This window comes from Rhipicephalus microplus, chromosome 1 (genome assembly GCF_043290135.1).
Source record: "Rhipicephalus microplus isolate Deutch F79 chromosome 1, USDA_Rmic, whole genome shotgun sequence".
Lineage (NCBI taxonomy): Eukaryota > Metazoa > Arthropoda > Arachnida > Ixodida > Ixodidae > Rhipicephalus > Rhipicephalus microplus.
Genome location: NC_134700.1, coordinates 211,183,864 through 211,202,909, shown reverse-complemented (window position 1 = coordinate 211,202,909; position 19,046 = coordinate 211,183,864). Strand labels below are relative to the sequence as shown.

Below are 19,046 nucleotides of genomic sequence, written 5' to 3'. Positions count from 1 at the left end.
ACACGGGTGCTCTTCTGCTGCACCATCATAGCTATGCGGCCTCGGCAACCATCAATAAAGCCCCAGTCCTTGATGTTATCAGCTGCTGACCCTAAGGTCACGAGTTTGGTCGTGGCCGCGGTTGTAGCACTTCGATGGAGGCGATATGCTAGAGGTTCATGTACTGTGGGAAGTCAGTGCACGCTGAAGAACACTAGATGGTCAGAATTTCTGGAGCCCTTGACTATATGGCGGCCTCACAATCATATCAGGATTTTAGGGTATAAAGTCATTGTTGTCGTTTTATTTACAAGATTCATGTCTGAGCTCATTCGCAATGCCACGGCAGTTACACAGTTGAGCAACTGAAGTGACGTACGGATGATTCACTTTAAATGCAGGCATTTAACAGGCGGCCCAACGAGCTTTGTAGCCATGGTATTACCGTGGAAATTAAAATGTCGCACATAAGCTAGAACAGCGATAAAGAACGCGCACATCAGGCAGTACAATAAAATACATCTTTTCTCGAAAACAAAGTAGGGCAGCATGCAGCGTGACGCTGAATTAATATGACAAGTCAGTACAGATGGTCATGCACTACAGAGTTTGTGAATTTGTCTTAAGAAAAATGAAACGTCACTGGGTCATTGGCGTGAGACTGTAAATTACGTGGTAAGAAAGCGTCCTATTATTCAGAATAGTCCAGAATGTTTGGTGGTAATGTCGTTGCTCGGTTAACAAGGACTACGTTGACAATGACTATCTAAAAAATGCGCAAAAAAGGTGCTAATTGCTGAACAGTGATGAATGGAATGTTGACAGTGCCATGGCCTTGTTAGAAAAGCAGCAGCTGCGAGTCCAAAGTGGGTGGGTACAGCTGGCATTCTATTATTAGAATAAAAAAAATGATGTTAAACAAGTTACAAGTTGCGAAAATCAGTGAAGCTGTAAGCTAATGTATATAGCGAGGTCACGCGCGTCATCACCATCATCCAACGTGGCCACAGTCGTTTCGAGAATCATCATCGTCATTTGGCGCCATCACCCCCATTTCTTTTTCTTTCTTTATTCGCTCATCCCTCTGGTATCGTGAGCAGCGTGACGCCTACTACTCCCAATACTAGTACGACAAAGGCGTCACAGGGTAGACTAAAATGCCAGTTTCACACGGTCAGAGATTGCGATCGGGCCTGATCCGGATTGAATTCGTCGATCGTGATCGGCTCGTTTACGCAGCTGCCGCAGGGAACCAATGATTGGCAAAATTGACTCCTATCAGGCCTAAACGCCATTAGCAGTGCCCCATGTGAGATCGATATAAGACAGCATCACTGTAAAAGCAGACTCCAGCTGGGATACCCATTTCTTAATTTAAGATACCGTGTCTACGACGGTGCTATTTTCAGTCTCGTTCGAGAAAAAGAAGATAGATGAGCGATCCTCCACCAGGCTTTTGTAGCTTTCAATCAGTTGTCCGGGTAATTCCTTTATGGCTTTTCCTGCAGCACGTTTCTCGAGGGACGTTCTCGCAGGTCATCGGAGTTAGTCGACGAAGGCACTGTGAATTTATTTCAAAAACAAGCGACTGTTGCGTATGACTGTTGACTAATTGTGTGTGTCGTGATTGACGAGTGATGTATTCCGCCCAAGAGTGGTTAGATTGGGACGTTGCGCATACGTGCTCCCGGTGTCCCTTCATTAACATCAACTTTCAACTCCCCTTTCTTTGCAAAGCTTATCGTAGCATACCCGTTACCTCAACTATAGTTAACCACCCAGCCTTTCTTGCATTTACCGTTTTCCCTCTACATGTATAGCGTGACGTATACCCTTCTCGCTTCTGCGGCTCTGCCTATCGATCTGCACGATGCCTCGAATGCCATTGATGGTCACTGCTTTGACGAAGAGAGCCTATGGCGCTTCACTGTATTCGGTGGTGCTACAGTGGCACGAACAGACAAGCTCGGAGCTTTCACGCAGTAATTTAGTGCCTCTTTTACCAATACTATACTATATTCCCATCTATTTAGATGAGGCACCTGAATAACGTGTGCTTCGGGCAGTGAATCGAAATTAAACTATGGGGTTCAACGTGTCAAGAACTTCATGGTATTAAGGAGCATGTTGAAGTGGCATACTCGGGATACCTTCAATATTTGTTTGGGTTTCAGGTCTCAAAACCACGATGAAATTATCAGGGATGCCATAGAGGAAATTTTGACCACCTGGGTTTCCTTAACGTGCGCCCAAATCAAAGTACACCCGCCTCTCGCATCTCGCCTTCATCTAAATGCGTCCGTAGCAGCCGGGTTTCGATCCCACGACATTTAGAGTCAGCATTTGAGCACCATAAATACCATGGCGAGTTTCCAGATAACCGGCTTTAGTGGTCCGGTTAACGTCCCTGCCTTTCCTTCTCTGTTGTTTCTTGTTCCGGATAACCATGACTAACTGTTATTTCTTTAACAAATACTCAAATAAGTGCATGAGTGTATTGGCATACTACCCCACGCCCTCTCCTTTGAAATGCGTCAGCCTTTTCTGCAATCAAGCCCGGCCACTCGTAAAAGGGCTGTGATTCGATTCTTAATAGAGATAACTTCGACAGAATGTCAGAACAGCCGAGGCTGGTTGCTAGTTATATAGCCCTACTCAGCAGCTGCATAACTTGTTGAAATGTGAAGGTAATCATGTTTGTGGAAATAGCTAAAAACGGTGCTCCCGTGTAAGGTGGCTTTATTTTTTTTTCAGCAAACAGATATTCTACTGCGAAAAGTGCAACATGATATAGCAGTAAACACGATGTACAAGTGATTTGCTGCATGCAGTGACAACTGTCGCAAGTTTCCAAGAATGGGCACATATAGCGCAAACAATTATATTGTGTCCCCTATATTTTACAGAAACACAGGTATACATATATATAATACCACGACACGTCATCTGTGCTCTCAGTAAGAGGCGAATATTCGGAATAAACAGCAGGAGCTTCTATGGTCGCTGATACCAATAATTAGGCCACTTATTAAATGCATTGCAGTAATATTATTGCCCAGCATAAGTATTGCCCCACCATGGCCTTTTACGCACCCATATATATAATCATCGACAGTCATCACCGATGTTCTTTCCAGGCACAGCCGCGCACAAAAAGTTCACGTTGCCGAAAGTTCAAAACGGCCATTTCACAAGACGATCAAAGTGGGTGTCTTAATCTGGGCATTTACGAGCAAACAAAGTGAAAGCAGTCGCCTGGAATCGGCGCCAATGCGCGTCAAGGTCATTACTTCACTGTCACAGCTATCGGATGGAGGACATAACCGATTACTACCATGTTTTATCGTGTCTGGTAGCTACCAGAAAACAAATAACAAGAATAGGGGCGAACTGACGATGAAGACAGGAAACAGTAGAACGCTGTGATAGTTACGCAAGTGTTTGCGGGCCATTTCTTTCACTGCAGGAGGATGCTCGTATAGTTGCGCGGCGCACTTTAGGCCTCGCGGCGTTGTGCAACGATAGAGACCGATTTCGAGGCTCGCGCACGGTTACCTCAGCGATGATGTAGTCGAACGAAACACTTCTCTTTGAAGACGAGCGTTGTTTTGTTGCCGCAGGCCCTTGTCAGTCAGAAGCAAATGGCAGGCGAAAGGCTTACCCTGAATCGATCCACACACGACCAAGCATTGCAAGTCATGGAAAGGATGAGGAAACGGCACAGCACTGCAGACCTGCAGCTGCCGTATATTCGAAGGAACCGCACATTCCACTGAGATTCTGGCCACAACTGTCTTTTTTTTTTTAACCACCAATAGCGGAGCTCTTTCCTAAAATCACGCGCAGAAAGTCGTATAAGCGGGCGCGGGCGGTCCGTTGTCCTAAACACTCGTTCACGATGCGATGACCAATGTGCGCGTGCGATGGAGCTGTTTTAGACAGCAATGGTGCGATGCGTAGCAATGGTGCGATGCGTAGCAATGGTGCGATGCGTAGCAATGGTGCGATGCGTAGCAATGGTGCGATGCGTAGCAATGGTGTGATGCGAACAATTACCGGTCGACGAATTCCATGCGAACCATGTCTTCCATGATACGTTCTAGATACAGAATCTTCTGATTGAGCTGGTCTAAGGCGAGCTCTTGGTTGGCCTGCATGATGTCCACGGTCATCTGTATTTCTTCGAGGAAGCGAAGAACCAACATGAGCCGGTATTGGCGGCTCACATCATCCACGACATTGGGTCCGTGGCCGTCAGCGGGGGGCTCGTAGCCCCGTAGGTCCTGAAGCATTGCCGCGAAGTTATCGTAGGCAGGCGACTCCATTTCGTTAGTGACGGGAGGTAGCTGGACCATGGCCCTTGTGGCACTCAGTTCGCTCCTGTGCTGCGGTTCAGCGGGTAAGCGTTTGATCTGCGGCGTCCTACAAATGGCAGTTTTATGCGGCGCATACATCGACGTACTGCACTTGAACACACGCGCATCTATCTATGAGCTGCGCCGCCCTGATGTCACTCGGTGACTAGGCTGAAATGTGATAGCTCCTCCTATTTCCCGGAGCAATAGCAGGTATGCGAACATGCGCCGGCTGAACGGTCTGCTTTTGATAAGTTCTTCCTCTATCTCTCTTCAAAATGGCGTCTAAGCCGGCTTGTTGGCACGTGCTACGAGCCATTAGTTTCAACTTAAGCATCAAGTTCAATGATGAAAATCTCGAACCACGTGCAGCTTTTTCTATTATAAAAACTAGATAGGCATGGCATACATTGACACGCACTACAACTTTGTAATATAAACACCGGCCCTCAAGTCAATACTTTAAAGGGGTTATTGACCAGTTTCTGTTAATTAGTCACGACAGTCTCATGTTAACTGTAGTATAGTAGTTCTGCGTTCATGTGTGGTATTGACAGGAGCCTTACTGCCATATAATTTTTATTTAAAATACTACATTGTATTTTAAAGGCGGTATATGGCGCAATGTGAACCCCTGCTGGCGGATAATCAAAGCCGCGAGTACAAATTTTGAATGTTAAAGTGTATCTGCTCATGAAGCAATCATGCAGGTGATCGGCAAAGTGAATAACAGGTATATAAAAAAAGAAGCATTCATAGATGCTCATTTTCCAACCTGTCACCACTTCGGAACTTTCTTATTGCAACTTTCTCGTGCGACTGCAGCACCAGTAAGCACAGTCTATAGACAGGAACAGCTCTAATTTTGCATCCGTGATGATCACTGGCCGCGGCGTCGAATTTCTTATCGCGAGACAAAAGTGCCGGTAATCTTGAATGACCATTAAATTGTACACACGCACTGGGAGTGGTGAACGACTATTCTTCCTCGAAGCGTGTTGGAGAGTTGTTCTTCTAGGGACACTGCAGTGCTTTTCCAACCACTCATTCACTGACCGAATTGTCAGAGTTTGTTGCTTCACGAGTGGATTGCCACAAAAAAAAAAAAAAACTTTTTTTTTTGCATGTACAGAAAAGGAGTGGAGTTCCAAAGATCTCTTTTCGCCCAACGAGTGCACAAAAAGCTGCACAAGAGAGCGGGATGACAAAGGGGAACAAAGTACGTGAAAGTACATATTTGTAGCGTTTTTTTCTTTGCTATTTACAGTGAAGCAGCTTATGGTTACAATCCGATATTTTAACGTGATAGTGTTAGTGAGCTTGTTTTGCAGCAACTCGGGCACTGGCGCCATTGGTTGCGAGTGAGCCGTTGAATCCTCCAACCCCATTGCAAAAGCTTCAGGCATAAGTCGTCGTCAGCCACATCATGAAAAAATTGAACGAACTTTCTTTCTAGTGTGTAGAAGGTACTACGCTTCTCCGAGTAATCATGAAGGATGGCTCAGTAAATGCCTTCTTACTACTCAAAAAATTATCATTAATGGCGTAATGAGTACCTTGCAACTGTGCTTGTAACAGTCACAAAAACTGTGTTTAAAAATGGCTCTGAAAGACCGCTCTTACAGCTTTTGCTGCGACTGTGCTGCACTTTCTGCGCAGGCCTGGCGTTTTTTTTTTTTTTTTACGACAAGTTTTATGGCTAATATATCCCGAATCTGTGGATGGATGGCTACCACGCAACTGCTATAAAGGCACAGTTAGAGAGGAGGTATGAACTTTATTGACAGAAACCAGCAGGTTTAGGCGGTTGGGCTTAGGACCCCCGTCAAGGGCTTACCCAGGTTTGCCCATAGATTTGTTCATAGAGGGATAAATAAAGTTTATTTAGAATAGTTTCTTTTGTACTAATTCAGTAACATTAAGCTTTTTTAGGTAGGTATAAGCCACAAATGAGAGCTTACCTTTGAAAAAATGGCCAGTTTTTCTTCGTAGATCTGCAGTGTTTAGTGATATTGTGAAGCTGTTAGCTGAAATACGTTGTATGTGAGAATTCATGCATTCATATGCGCCATAGCGGAGGTGTGGCGGCCGAAACGCGCACAGCTCATCGTGATTCACGTCCCTCAAAAAAAAAAAAAAAAGACAGAACAAGCTTCATTTCCGTCACGCTGGGCATAAGTGGTAGAAACGAGATTTCAGACACATCACGGAGTACACATTTTTAAACAAGATATAAAAATAATGAATACCTAGTGGAACACTCACTCTCTAATCTCGATTTGCATTTTCAGACCTGCACTACGCAGAGCCAGTTTCGCAATTCAACTCTAGTAATGTCATTACAAAAAATGAACGCATGTTTTTTATTTTGCGCAAATAAAAAAAGTCACACCAGAAAAAGTGAACTGTCCTTTTAGCCGACATTTGTGAGCTCTTTTAACCAGCATGTTGGTTTTGTGACTCGGAATACTACAGGGCCACGTGGCACAAAATTTAAGGCAATCTTCCACTATTTATACCCTAAGCATAGGCCACGGATACGTGGCAATTATTTCAGAAAACGAACAGCACTATATACGCTTGAAGCACATAGTTTGAACTATGTATACGCTACACCAAAATCATCAAACTCCACTGGATACACTGCGGATTGAAAGAAACAAACCAAAGTCATACCAAAATAACCTCTGTACGGAGTACATGACTACACGTGTGTTCATGCCACAGAGTAATTATGTTTTTCTTTTGTTTCTTTCAGTGCTCAGTCCAATTTGTACACATGGTGTACACCTATACGACGACTTGGCTCATTTGCCACGGGATGCACAACATCAGTCAGGTACATAGTGAAAGACGGTTCCTAAACGACACCTGAAAGTGCATGTAGTCAGCAATTTCCCTCTTGTAGTCACCTTTTTATTTATTTATTTTGCCACTGCATGTGCGATGCAACAGGGCTTGCGACGTAGGTTGGGTACAAGCTCTGAATTAATCGTTATAAAAGTGGCTGTTACGCTTTTGCCCGACTCAACTTGCAAGCACGCACTGTCGTAATGTCGCACGCCCGTTCTTCATTGTTTCCATTGGCTGTCATGTGCAGTCAACTGCTTTCGCCTCGCATAATGGGTTTCCTACATTTAGGAACGAAGATAACAGCGTATAGCCGCGATATCCTGAAAGTCACAACTCTCAGTATCGATATTGATCGCACGTCTTACAAAGCGTGAAGTAGGGAGGGGCAGGTAACACCTGCACAATGAGAAAAAGCAAAGGCAAAAAAAGAAACCGCACTTTCACCTTTGAAGTCTCGGTCGTTCAGGGATACTGCAAAGTTTATAAAAAGGGCTTGAAGCATAAGAAAATTTTGGGTATTTTCCTACTTCGCATCGTACGTGCAATGTCCACTACTTGAACTTCAAGGCACCCCAGAAAGCATGCGAAAAATATATATGCGGGCCTATCACTTTTTTGAGATAGGGCTTTGATCAGCTGCAGAGCCGGTATTTATCTGCATAGTTCGGCGAGAACGCGCTATAACGCGTGTCGGCGGTGGTGCCTGCAGAATCATTTTTCAACGAGGCTGTAAATCCAACCACGAACCCAACGCACACACTACACTTTAGCACAGTGGGTCTTCGAAGAAATGCAGTGCGAGCTCAAAGTTGTACAATTGCACATGGTGAACACAACGCGCGAGACAAGTGTTCGGCGACACGTTTGGTTTGGTCAACTCTCATAAAAACACCAGTTAATTCCAGTCTCTGGTAGACACGAACGAGGGCCACATCACGTTGAAACAAATCTTTGAACGTAAGTGAAACCTAGTGTTTCAACACGTCGACGCTTGATCTTTCGATTCCTGCTTACAGCAGCTGCACGACATCTCCGGATCTTCGTCCTCGTCTCCGCTGCTTTCTCCTTCCGTATGCTCAGATTTCCTTTTGCCCTTTATTTTCTGCTCGTCAACTAGAGGGGAACCTTCGGAACCATCTCCGATCCCTAGGAAGGCTTTGTGTCGCGACGATGCCGGAGCCGTCGAGTCCGAGTAGAAGTCGGATATGTGACCACTGTGGTACACGAGACCCAGCTCGAAGATTATAGCGGTGAGCAGGATGGCGACAGACAAGCCGTGATAGGCGTATCGCAGCCGATCCGTGTCGTAGAGCCAGCAGACGCCCGGCTTGCCGCACTTGTCCTCCCACACAAGACAAGCAGAGTCGAAGATGGCGCCGTAGAGCATCGGGTACGGAATGTAAGCTGCGAGAGGTAACGGTGAAATGGGCGTTTAGTTGTTGCACGACACCCAGACAACGTAAAATAAACTGGTTCAAACTTGGGCAAATTGCTATAGTCCACTAAATTGTATTAGCAGTGAATATTATAGAACCGCAAATGGGACAGAGCAAACAAATGCCAAGTGCGCTGTTTGTTCAGCACTCTTTGCCTCTGTTGGTGAAGTAGCGTTTCTTTATTTTGTACGCACTGTTAATGCCTTCTACCAGGACAAATGTTATTATACGTCTCACATTTAGGCACATTAATCAGCACACCCAGCTGTTGCCAATTCAATTCTTCTATTGAAACCCGCCCAGCGTAAGAGCTGGTCGATTCAATATTTCCCCTTAGTTTTCAAGAAAAAATCGCCATAAACAAGGACGCCTCATATTCCATTGATCTATACAATAATACATGTTCATTCGTCATGCCTGTCTCAAGCCGCTAGGCGTACCCCTTAAGAAACCAACTCCGGGTTAGTTAAACCTCTCTGCCTCAGTTTAAGGTCACCTCCCCCTATGTCTTTTGAAGGAAATAAATATCCAAGCTTTTACTAACACATAGCACACCGACCAGCTACAGAAATAATCCACAAGGCCGAAGGCACACTTACTGAAAATACTACTCAGGCCTTCTTGGACGCCCAACGCCATTGCCTTTTCTTCGCGAGGTACAATCCTGCAAAGACCACAGATATCTGCTTTTTAGACATATACACAATAAACACGTAGATATAAACGCTCTAAACAGCCTCAATGGTGTAACAGTCAACACTATGCGGCACCATTTCATGTAATTTGCATTCTTCCTACCACTAACGAATGCGTCACCGAACTCTTTCTGCCTAAGTTCGAACTTTTTCTTTTTAGCATACTTTACCTACATTTCAGTCCCTGAGTACTGTTCCAATTGTGACCTAACTTTGGTAACCTTAACATTGTTTTTTTTTTTAACATAGTTCAATTACGTTTCAGCCACTGAGTACTATTAGAATGGTGACCTCCCATTGTTTTTCTTATTTTACCATTTGATTATTCCTAAAGGCATCTTCATTATTATAAAAACTACAAAGTTAAATTATTACCTTGCGGTGGCGAGCCGACACCCACAGTAAAAAAAAAAAAATTACCCTCTATATTTTAAAATGGTGCCAACCTAAACGAAATTCTTTACCTCAAAAAGTAGCCTGATACACTCAGGTTACGTAGCATCAAGCGTTTTCATATCTCTCAAGATGGAAGTAGCAATAAATAGAGGGAGTTGCATTTGTATTCAAGTAATATGGTGGTAAGACATGAGTAGATTGGCAGAATAAATTATTGGTTATCTCATGTCCAATAAATATTTTTAATGTCATTCACACTTTACAAAAACAGAGTTCAATGTCACTAAAATACCCTAATTATTTACAAACGCCACTCTCTGTACAACTGCTCATTCCTCAACTATTGAACTTTCCACCTCGTCCGCTCATTCGTCGATCTCCACAATATGTCATCGCCTACAAGACCAACTCCCGGTCCCCGTCGCAGCTACGTCGCCAATCCTACTCTCCGCCACCTCGGCACTTTACCTCGCCGAGCTTCTCTGGACGATCGCAGCAGGAAACCTAGATATCGCAGCTTAAATGATCACGTAGTCAAGTGCGACGACCCAGGAAAGTATGCCAGATGCGGTGTGGCTGACGCAGAATGCTCCTCCGTCCAAATTCCCGTGTTCTTACTGGAAATGCTTTCCGTGCAGACAGTGTATCCAGTCGCAGTCCACAGACATCGGAAAGGCGTCCCGCATGTGCACGCATGCACGCACACACACACACAAGCACAAATGCACAAACACACACACAGACGAAAAAAGTGCTGAGCCAAGTTTATAGCCTTTTGGTGTAGTTACCTATCAGGGGCAGAGCCAGACATTTTATTCGTTGGGAGTAGGAAGGGTTCAACCATAAGTTACGTATGTTCGAGGGTACCTTTCAATGTGTACGTTTATATATACGCAAAGAAAATTGAAATACTTCAAGAGGGGGAGGGAGGGTTACGTTCCTGTTACCTATTCATCCCACCATCCCTGTGTAGAGGTATGTATACATGTGTAGAGTTGCTCGCCATCCCTGTGTAGAGGTGTAGAGGATGGCTCCTGGAAGTTGCTGCATGGGCTAGGCAAGCAGAGCCACAAACTACTTCAATGTGTCTTCTCGGACAGTAAACTTGAACGGTAACACAACAGTGCGACAAGCATGAACTTTTTTCTTCTTTAGTAGACATAACTTGTCCTTAATATACAAGGCGTAATGTAATATATGCGAATCGATGTCACCTATATGTCTGGCTGGCTTAATTACCTGAGCCCGACTATCGTGTGAGCTACAGTTGTGGAGCGTACGATGAATCCTACCAACGATGACAATGCGATAAAAGTCATCACATGGCTGCACGCATCGCTGGTGCACAATCCCAGGTATGGTGCCTGTTGGTCTGCTGCCTGATGCTCATGTTGGGCTTGTAGTTTTGGAAAACACGAGCAACTCTCGAGGGACACCGTACCAGACTCCTATGGGAAAAATGCAATAAAAACATCTTGACTACATAAGCTTCGATCAAACTCTCTTGCTTTCCCATTGCAATGTCAATCAGAAAATTCAAGCTTAGGAGGCATTCCTGTCAATGATTTTGTGTGGACATGAAGCCTATAAGGTAAATGAATCTATTAGGAAAATGTACCTAACCAAAATTACAACGAGAAAACAATGCAAGTTATAAAGAGCAGCAGAAAGACGATAATAATCATCGATAAAGCTAACAGCTCGGAGGACCAGAGTAGGGGCTATAGTTGGTTGTACATAGTTGACACCTGCAACGCGCTGTTTGGACACAAGGAAAGATGCACGAAAAGGGCGGTAGAACACAAGACGAGAGTGTATTTCTTCATGTTCAAATAGCACGTCGCAGCTGTCATTTACAGCTAAGATAAAGTGGCCGAAAAAAGACAAAAACATCGGTACAAGAACATGAGGGAGGATTCTCTTTCCCACAATCGCTCAATAATCAGACGAATGCAATAAATCTCAAAGACTCGACTAGTCTTTGATTGCCCTAATCTCGATTTTCCCGAACAGAGTCTTCTACATGTCCGATTTCAATATTATACATTTACACATCAATACATGCACTTCAGAAGACTTTACCTTATCATGGTGCTTCTCATTAACACAGACAACTCCTGTGGTAATGAATTATAAAAGATAGTGCACAATTCCTAAATAGCGTACACAGGTGTGACATTGTTAGTCGAAAACATTAACCGGGCCATGAATTTTCTGGCCAATAAACAAATGAACCTTCCAGAGTTTCAACTAAACAACGATAATGTAAGCTTCTTGTCACTTCAGAGAGAAACACTCCAGCCTACAACAACTACTTACCCTAGCTTGAAAAGCATATAAAATAACAAACCAGTGTATTTATTACTGCTGTCACTACATAAGAGGCTTCAGAACTGCTTATAAAAACAAAGAAAGGGATGATGGAGGGATTGCAACTGCATGAAAGAAAGAAACAGAGAGGGAAATGAGGTGGTTAGTAGTGTCAGACACGAGTATTGGTGTCTATTTGCCATTGATATGTTTGCCATTAGCAATCATGTCATCGTTTACTTATTAACAAAGCAATACACCTGGAAAGCACCATCATATAATAGATATTATAGAGTTTCATAAAGGCTGCATAAAAGAAAAAAATGCCTCCTTACATGATGTTAATCTGATGTAACAGACAAACATGCCAAGAAAAGTAATAGTGGATGTTACTAAAAGTTATTGAAATGTAGAATTGAAGAAATAGATGTGGAGGAACATATAACTTGCTGTGGGCAGGGACTGAACCCTACGACCTTCGAATAACGCGCCCGATGCTCAACCAACTGGGATACCGCGACGGCTATCCCTCCCGTCCACTTTTCGGGGTATATGTATGTGTGTTAAACATGGGAGTGTCAGTAGGCACTGCCAGTAGCCATAAGGGCGAATGTGGAACACTTTTTACAAGCCTGTTTTGCGTCACCTAGCACAAAAACTTGTGATAAGCTAGCAGCTGACCAATAATCCCTTGTATACCACCTGAAGGTACCAAGTCAGCCAAAACGAGGCCCTCGCTATGAATGAAGGAGAGAAGTGTACATTTAAGAGTACAAACAACATTGACCGACGCTCCTACGTTTAATGCACATATATACTCAATAAAATGAATGGGGGGACAGCCACCATGGTAGATACATTGGTAGAGCATCGGACACGTTATTCGAGAATTACAGGTTCGGTCCCTGCCCATGACAAATCCTCTTTTCCTACACATTTATTGTGATAGTAATTATATGGACACTCTCGGCTGGATTTTGCCGCGAGCGTCGGCGTCGATGTCATGCACCGTATATGTATACATATCTATATATATATGAAAACGAAAGAAAGAAAAAAATCCATAAAGAAAACCACTCCCGTACGCGGAATCAAACGTGGGACCTCTGCGCAGTGAAAGCGAGGTGTTAACCACTGAGCCACCCCGGAGCACATCCTTCACCGTTCAAATGGCAAGCTACTTATATCTACCACTTACCGCTGCTCACGCGCATCTCGGGAGGGGGGGGGGGATTGTGTTTTTAGCATTATCAGCAATATTGCACGATGAGCGTGCGTCACCACATTGCGCGGCGCTGCCCGCTCTAATCTCCTACGCGTACTTTGTCCGGCTTAGAGAAGGGGACTGACTCTCCCTTGTGCGCCCTTATTTTGTGGCGGCGAGGAGGGGAAGGTCGTACGCTTTGGTTGGCCTCGGGCTTTACCTGGGACGATTCTGCTGTAGTCACCGGGTGCACAAAGGTCAATGCGATCATTACAGTCTCCGTTTGCAAAAAGCGCGCGCTTTTTAGACACAACGAAGAAACAAATGAGACGCTTATTCCCATGCATCCGTACCGGTCAGTACGTTGTGTGCGTCATTTGTGCGTGAGGAACGGGGGGTATGTTTCGATCTGCTTTCCATTCTGCGTGTGACCTTTCAATTTATTGCTATCGCGTTCATTGCTTCGCCTTTCAAGCAAACCTGTGTCGTTTTCTGTTTTAAAATTTACATTACCATTACTTCTAATAATGTCCCCAATACTTTCCTTACCATGATTATCTGTCACACCTCACTCATATTGTGTCTAACAAAGAAAACAAGCTCTTAAACGTACACTTCATGCCTTACTAATGAGTGTGATATGAGTGGCTTAGAAAGAGAACATGGGGCGATGATTTCGGTACAAAAAGTGGCTTTCAGGAAAGTTACTTTTGAACCATTTAGCATAAGGCCGACAATGTGCAGACGGCTATAGATGTGCAGGGCATTTCAGGGGTTACTGCGCGGTTGGCGGTGATAGTGGTTTGTCTTTTCTTGTAAAAAGATAAAAGCAGGTAAAGGTTATTTAGCAAGGACGATATAAACGCTGGTAATTAAAGTAAGAGACAGGATTCCTATAAAAAACAAGCACACAAAGGGGGAAGCAGAAAGGTGGGCAGATGATATTAAGGAATTCGTGGTAATAGCGTGGCCGTAGCAAGCACGTAATCGAATTGATTGGCAGAACATGGGATAGGCCCTCGCCCTGGAGTTGGCATGCTCAAACTAATGCTGATGATGATTTTGATGTTAATGATGATGTGTATTGTCGATAGGTGTGAGGTGGGTCTAAACCATTCTGTTAGTGAGAAATAAGGCACCTCAAGCCCCTCTTGGAACATGCCCCCTTCCCTTCCAGTGTCCATCCCAGATGAGCAAACAGATTCGACACTCACAGCAGCAGATATCTTGGTGCAGCCGGCGTGGCAGGGTGAAAAGAAAACAGTGTCATTGACCGGATCGCAAACAGGCTGGAAATGTGTGGTAGTGCAGTTACAGCTCCCGCTGCAACCTACCTCAATCAACGAACTGTAAAAAAGAAACACAGAAGTAGGCATTATTGAGAGGATACTCAATTTTGAATTAACAAACGAGTGCATCGGCAGTGGCGACATAAAGAAAATAAACAAACAATTTGAATGTGGAATGTATAAGCCACTCTGCGCAAACAATACACGGAAAAAAGTTAGGATGCCTACGTGAAGACAAGCACCATTTGAGAGTGCTAGGGGGCTTTTTAATGGCTGTTTTTAACTGTGATTTTTCAGAACCCTTCAGACCGTTACTACATGGCCCTGTAAAATGATAGGCACATCAGAAGCAGATATTATCACTATATTGGCCGCGAGATCAAGCAGAGTCGCCACCTGGTGGCAACTGGCCGAAACAGTGAAGTGTGGAATGCTCCTTACACCGTATGCTAGCTACGTCGTGTTTCTGTGTTTCTATGCGCACGTACGTCATGCACGCTCTCAAAGTGTGGTTTGTCTGGTCATGTCAGCGTGAGTGTAACTGTTTCTACGTATACCTGAAACGACGTACGGAAGCATTTGGTCTTGCTTGACTGCTAATGCACTGTAATAGGATCGGCGAGTGCAACTTTTCAGGGTGCTGTTCATTATCGTCGTACCCTCCATTCACCAGAAAAATTCCAGAGAGTGTGCCACTTTCTGTTTGAAGAACATCGCGAAATGCTCTTGGCGTTCTCCCAAACATGAGGCCTATAAATTCTTTGTGAATGCAACGTTTTATGGCGACTCTGTCGTATGAAAAAAAAAGAGACTATAGGTCATTCACTGGAGTGCTGTTGGTAGGATCAGAACTACTGCACTGTAGTTTATCGATCATGCGAGAAGCCTTAGTTGTGTTTAGCTGACAGTGGTATCACTACATAGAAACATTACTATATTTCGATCTAAATATTACTATCAGATAAACTGCGAGACTTCGGTACTTACACTGTACTTAACACAGAGTTACCAAACGTAACCGTGTGCTTAGATGAATGCATTAATGAGCCCAGACATTGAAAATTAATTTATACGGTGTGCCTTATAAATAATGTCGTATAATGTCACTGAAAATTCAATTTTTCACGTTGTTTTCAATGTTTCTGTGGCATTGTTGGTGACTGATGGAAGCACTGATATTGTTTTATCTAAAAAATAAAAACATGCTCGTCCCATTAACCAAGCCATTGTTGTAGCACCGTCATACACGTAATCCATTGATGAAAGCTTTCTGCAGAACTCATATAAATTTAACGGTGCAAGATCATGTGCGTACATGCGGTGAATGCAGTGTAGCGCAAAGCGCCGTCTGCCACTAAGCTTTCCTGATTAGACTTATCGACTGTTCCGCATATCATGGTGAACAGAATGAAAGAAAAAAAATCGTATGCATGTAAGGTGTGAAAGGTGGTTCTGCACTAATTGCACAGATATGCGGGCTTTCTACGATCTTTCTTTCTTTCTTTTTGTAGTATACAGATGACCAAAATTATATAAGTAGTTTAGTCAGGCTACAGCGGTGCGTAGCAGGTGGAACACAAGCTAACTATGTACAAACGCTGGCAAAGGCGTGGCACAGTCTGAAAGCATGAAGATTAACCCAGGGCAAGCATCCCCATGAAAGGAAGAATGTACTTTACTCGCGCGTAATGTTGACATTGCATAGGGGTCGTGCACACATTCAGTAAATAAGAGCGTAGTTATTAACAGTAAACTGTAGTCAACGCATTTTATCCACCGATAATTGGCTTAGGCCACACACAACGAAGTGCCGCTGCATGTATTTGTATACGCGCCACCGACCGCCTATCCAAATTTATGCGGGACGGTGCTGCCACCTATAACACGATCTCGCCGCGAGTACTTAATGTAGTGAGACCAACAAATCTGAATTAACTGTTAAATTATTTTTCAACAACTCCATCGTCATTCTCGCTATCTTTAGATCAAAAGAGACAGAGAAAATGCAAGTAATCTTTTTGACACTGGAGGGTTTTATGCAGTGGTTCGCCACGGCTCCACTGACGTATTGCTGTCCCGCATATGAAGTTGGAAAATATACGCTAACACGTGGCAAAAAAAAACTACGAGAAAGGTATCCGTCACCCCAAGTCAAATCTACGACCTCTCGCTCGGCAGCGAGCTGCACGAAGCGACTCGGCCACAAATCGTACGTTCTTCGCAGTACTAACTGCGAGCTAATTATATACGCCATTTATTGTTGGCGGTACGCACAGCTCGGCAGTTTCAGCCTGTTCTCGTTATGAATAGCTAGATGGCGTGACGGATGTGACAGTCCCTTTTATCGATCCGCGTGTAGAAATGCGAACGCACTTATCTTACCATTAAAGCGACTTGTACGTCTTGCCTTAGCGTTGAAGTACCAGAAGGCACCCTGGTAACTTCGCTCGCTGCAGCGGCCGCGTTCGTGAAAGAAGCATGCTGCTCTAATGCAAAGAAATAACTGTGGCTGTTTGTTCACGCTCACCCATGCATTTCGATTTAGCACAGGTTAAAGAAGCCTTGGTGGTCAAAACTTCAGGAGCTATCCACTTAGGCGTCTCTCATAATCACATTGTCTGCTCTAGACTGGTAATGCGTGGCACGAGTTAAACATTTTGATGTATACTGATGCTCTTTGTCCTCTTGCCACCAACTAACAGATGCATCAGTAGGCCGTGCAAGCGCACCTTCTTAATTTAGCAAGGAAGACTTCTGATGAGATTAAGTGTAGCAGTACGCTTCTACTACAGCAGACCGATAGGCCATCTTCATCGACCCTAGTACTGTGATTCAGGAAATACTTTCATGATGGCGCGATGTTACTGCAGGCCCTCTCATGTGCAGTATAGGGCTTATTTTCGTGTATTTCTGAAAACGAGATAAATTTGCTTTTTGCACTACTATCATGTTCTACAAGTGGTCAAATGGCACATAAAAAGAATTTATGCATTTTCCTCACACGTTTATACTATATTTGATATAGACCTTCCAGGTAGAGATAAACTGCTCTGACACCGGCAGTTGTGAATAAATATGGGTTCAAATACTGCTGGGGTAAATACATCATTATCGAAATTTCCGACTCCCTTTTGTTCAAGTTGGGGCGTAGTTTGGTAAGGACACATAAGTCTAGTGAGTAACTTCTTGTCAATAACGTCCCACGTGATTTAGAATATCTTGCACCTCAGGCTTATCTTACCCATCCAAACGTGGGAAAATCCCTTCGCGCTCTAGTGACGTCCCTCTGGACTATAAATCAAGTTCCACCATCCACCTGTTCATTCATTACTGAAATATCAAGCACACCAGCCCAAAAAACGTGAGTCTGGTTGCTATACTATCTTCATTGCCACTTTTAAGTTTTTTTCACGCGGCATGACCTGTTTACCATTTTCATTACCCGTGGCCAGGGGGGGTGCTGATGGTGCCAGCCAGCCGTATGGCTTGGCAGCCAATGAAAGCGCACGCTACAAGGCAGCCGAGCTTGGCCATGTCGCAGAACGTCGTGTACAGCGTCACCAGGCGAGGCCTTGGCCTGAAGGCATGCAGGGCCAAGCCACCCATACCAAGCCCTAGGATATTGGTTACCATCAGTACGGGACCTGCACGACACAATAAAAGCATTGACACACCGAGATGGAAGAGTCTTCTTTATACACAAGAGGATTTTATGTAATTGCATTTGCAACTTACAAGTATCTGAAGTACCACTGTATGCATAAAAGGACTCCAGACAGCAAAATTTTTGTTTGTGACTTTTTTTGCTGCATTTTGTAGCTTGGTGCATGATGATCCCAAAATTGAATCGTAAATGCTCTCACAGATGGGAAATTCTTCAAATGGAGAACTTCAATTCATTTATGTGACACAACGACTAACTCTACAAACCAAACAGTCGATTAATGTAACGTTCCCATAACTGTCCCAAGAATATTTTTAACCACCTTAAGATGTCTGCCACTACAGATTAAGCAATTATGAAGACAGCGAGCTCATATCAGATTTTCCTGTTTATCATTTTGGACCCATTCTTTAAAGCGACTGGCATATTGTCAGTGCAGACGAGGAAAACAGCTCGGCGGCAAAACCACATTATTCTTCTAGTACACTGTTCTATGAGCTTACCGATGAGAAAGCTGGCCTGGGAGGCAGACGTCCTAAATTGGACCTCGACGTACTTGGAGCTCATCATGGCATGGCCCAGCGTAGCATTGCTCGCCAGCAGCCAGTACACGAGCCGGAACACGTAGGCCGAGTTCCCGAAGAGAGTCCGCAGTGAACGCCAGAAGGTACTCATCCCTGTGTAATACACAGTGAACCCACAGTGAAGAAAAACGGACTGGTTTACCCAAAACTTTACAAGAATAAGGTTGACATCCAAAGCTGCAAAAAAGCTAATTATGTGCGAATTTTTAATTATATCTTATATTTATTTGAATGCAGTAGCCACGACGAGGAATAAAACCCAGATATTTGTACTGATGAAC

The 19,046-nt window shown here is 44.1% G+C and overlaps 1 protein-coding gene across 2 annotated transcripts in view; it reads right to left on the bottom strand.

The window, feature by feature from the left end:
* Window positions 1-2,701: 2,701 nt before the first annotated feature.
* LOC142805427 (solute carrier organic anion transporter family member 74D-like) overlaps window positions 2,702-19,046 on the bottom strand; it is a 29,390-nt gene continuing 13,045 nt past the window's right edge. The window contains exons 4-9 of one of the 2 annotated variants that reach the window (XM_075891182.1): window positions 18,685-18,858; window positions 17,960-18,161; window positions 14,443-14,575; window positions 10,954-11,162; window positions 9,223-9,287; window positions 2,702-8,591 (exon numbers count right to left, since the gene is read on the bottom strand). In XM_075891182.1, the coding sequence (XP_075747297.1) occupies window positions 8,164-8,591; window positions 9,223-9,287; window positions 10,954-11,162; window positions 14,443-14,575; window positions 17,960-18,161; window positions 18,685-18,858 (1,211 nt within the window). In that variant the 3' untranslated portion in view covers window positions 2,702-8,163. The remainder of the gene's footprint in view (window positions 8,592-9,222; window positions 9,288-10,953; window positions 11,163-14,442; window positions 14,576-17,959; window positions 18,162-18,684; window positions 18,859-19,046) is intronic. The other variant, XM_075891183.1, reaches the window with a different exon arrangement.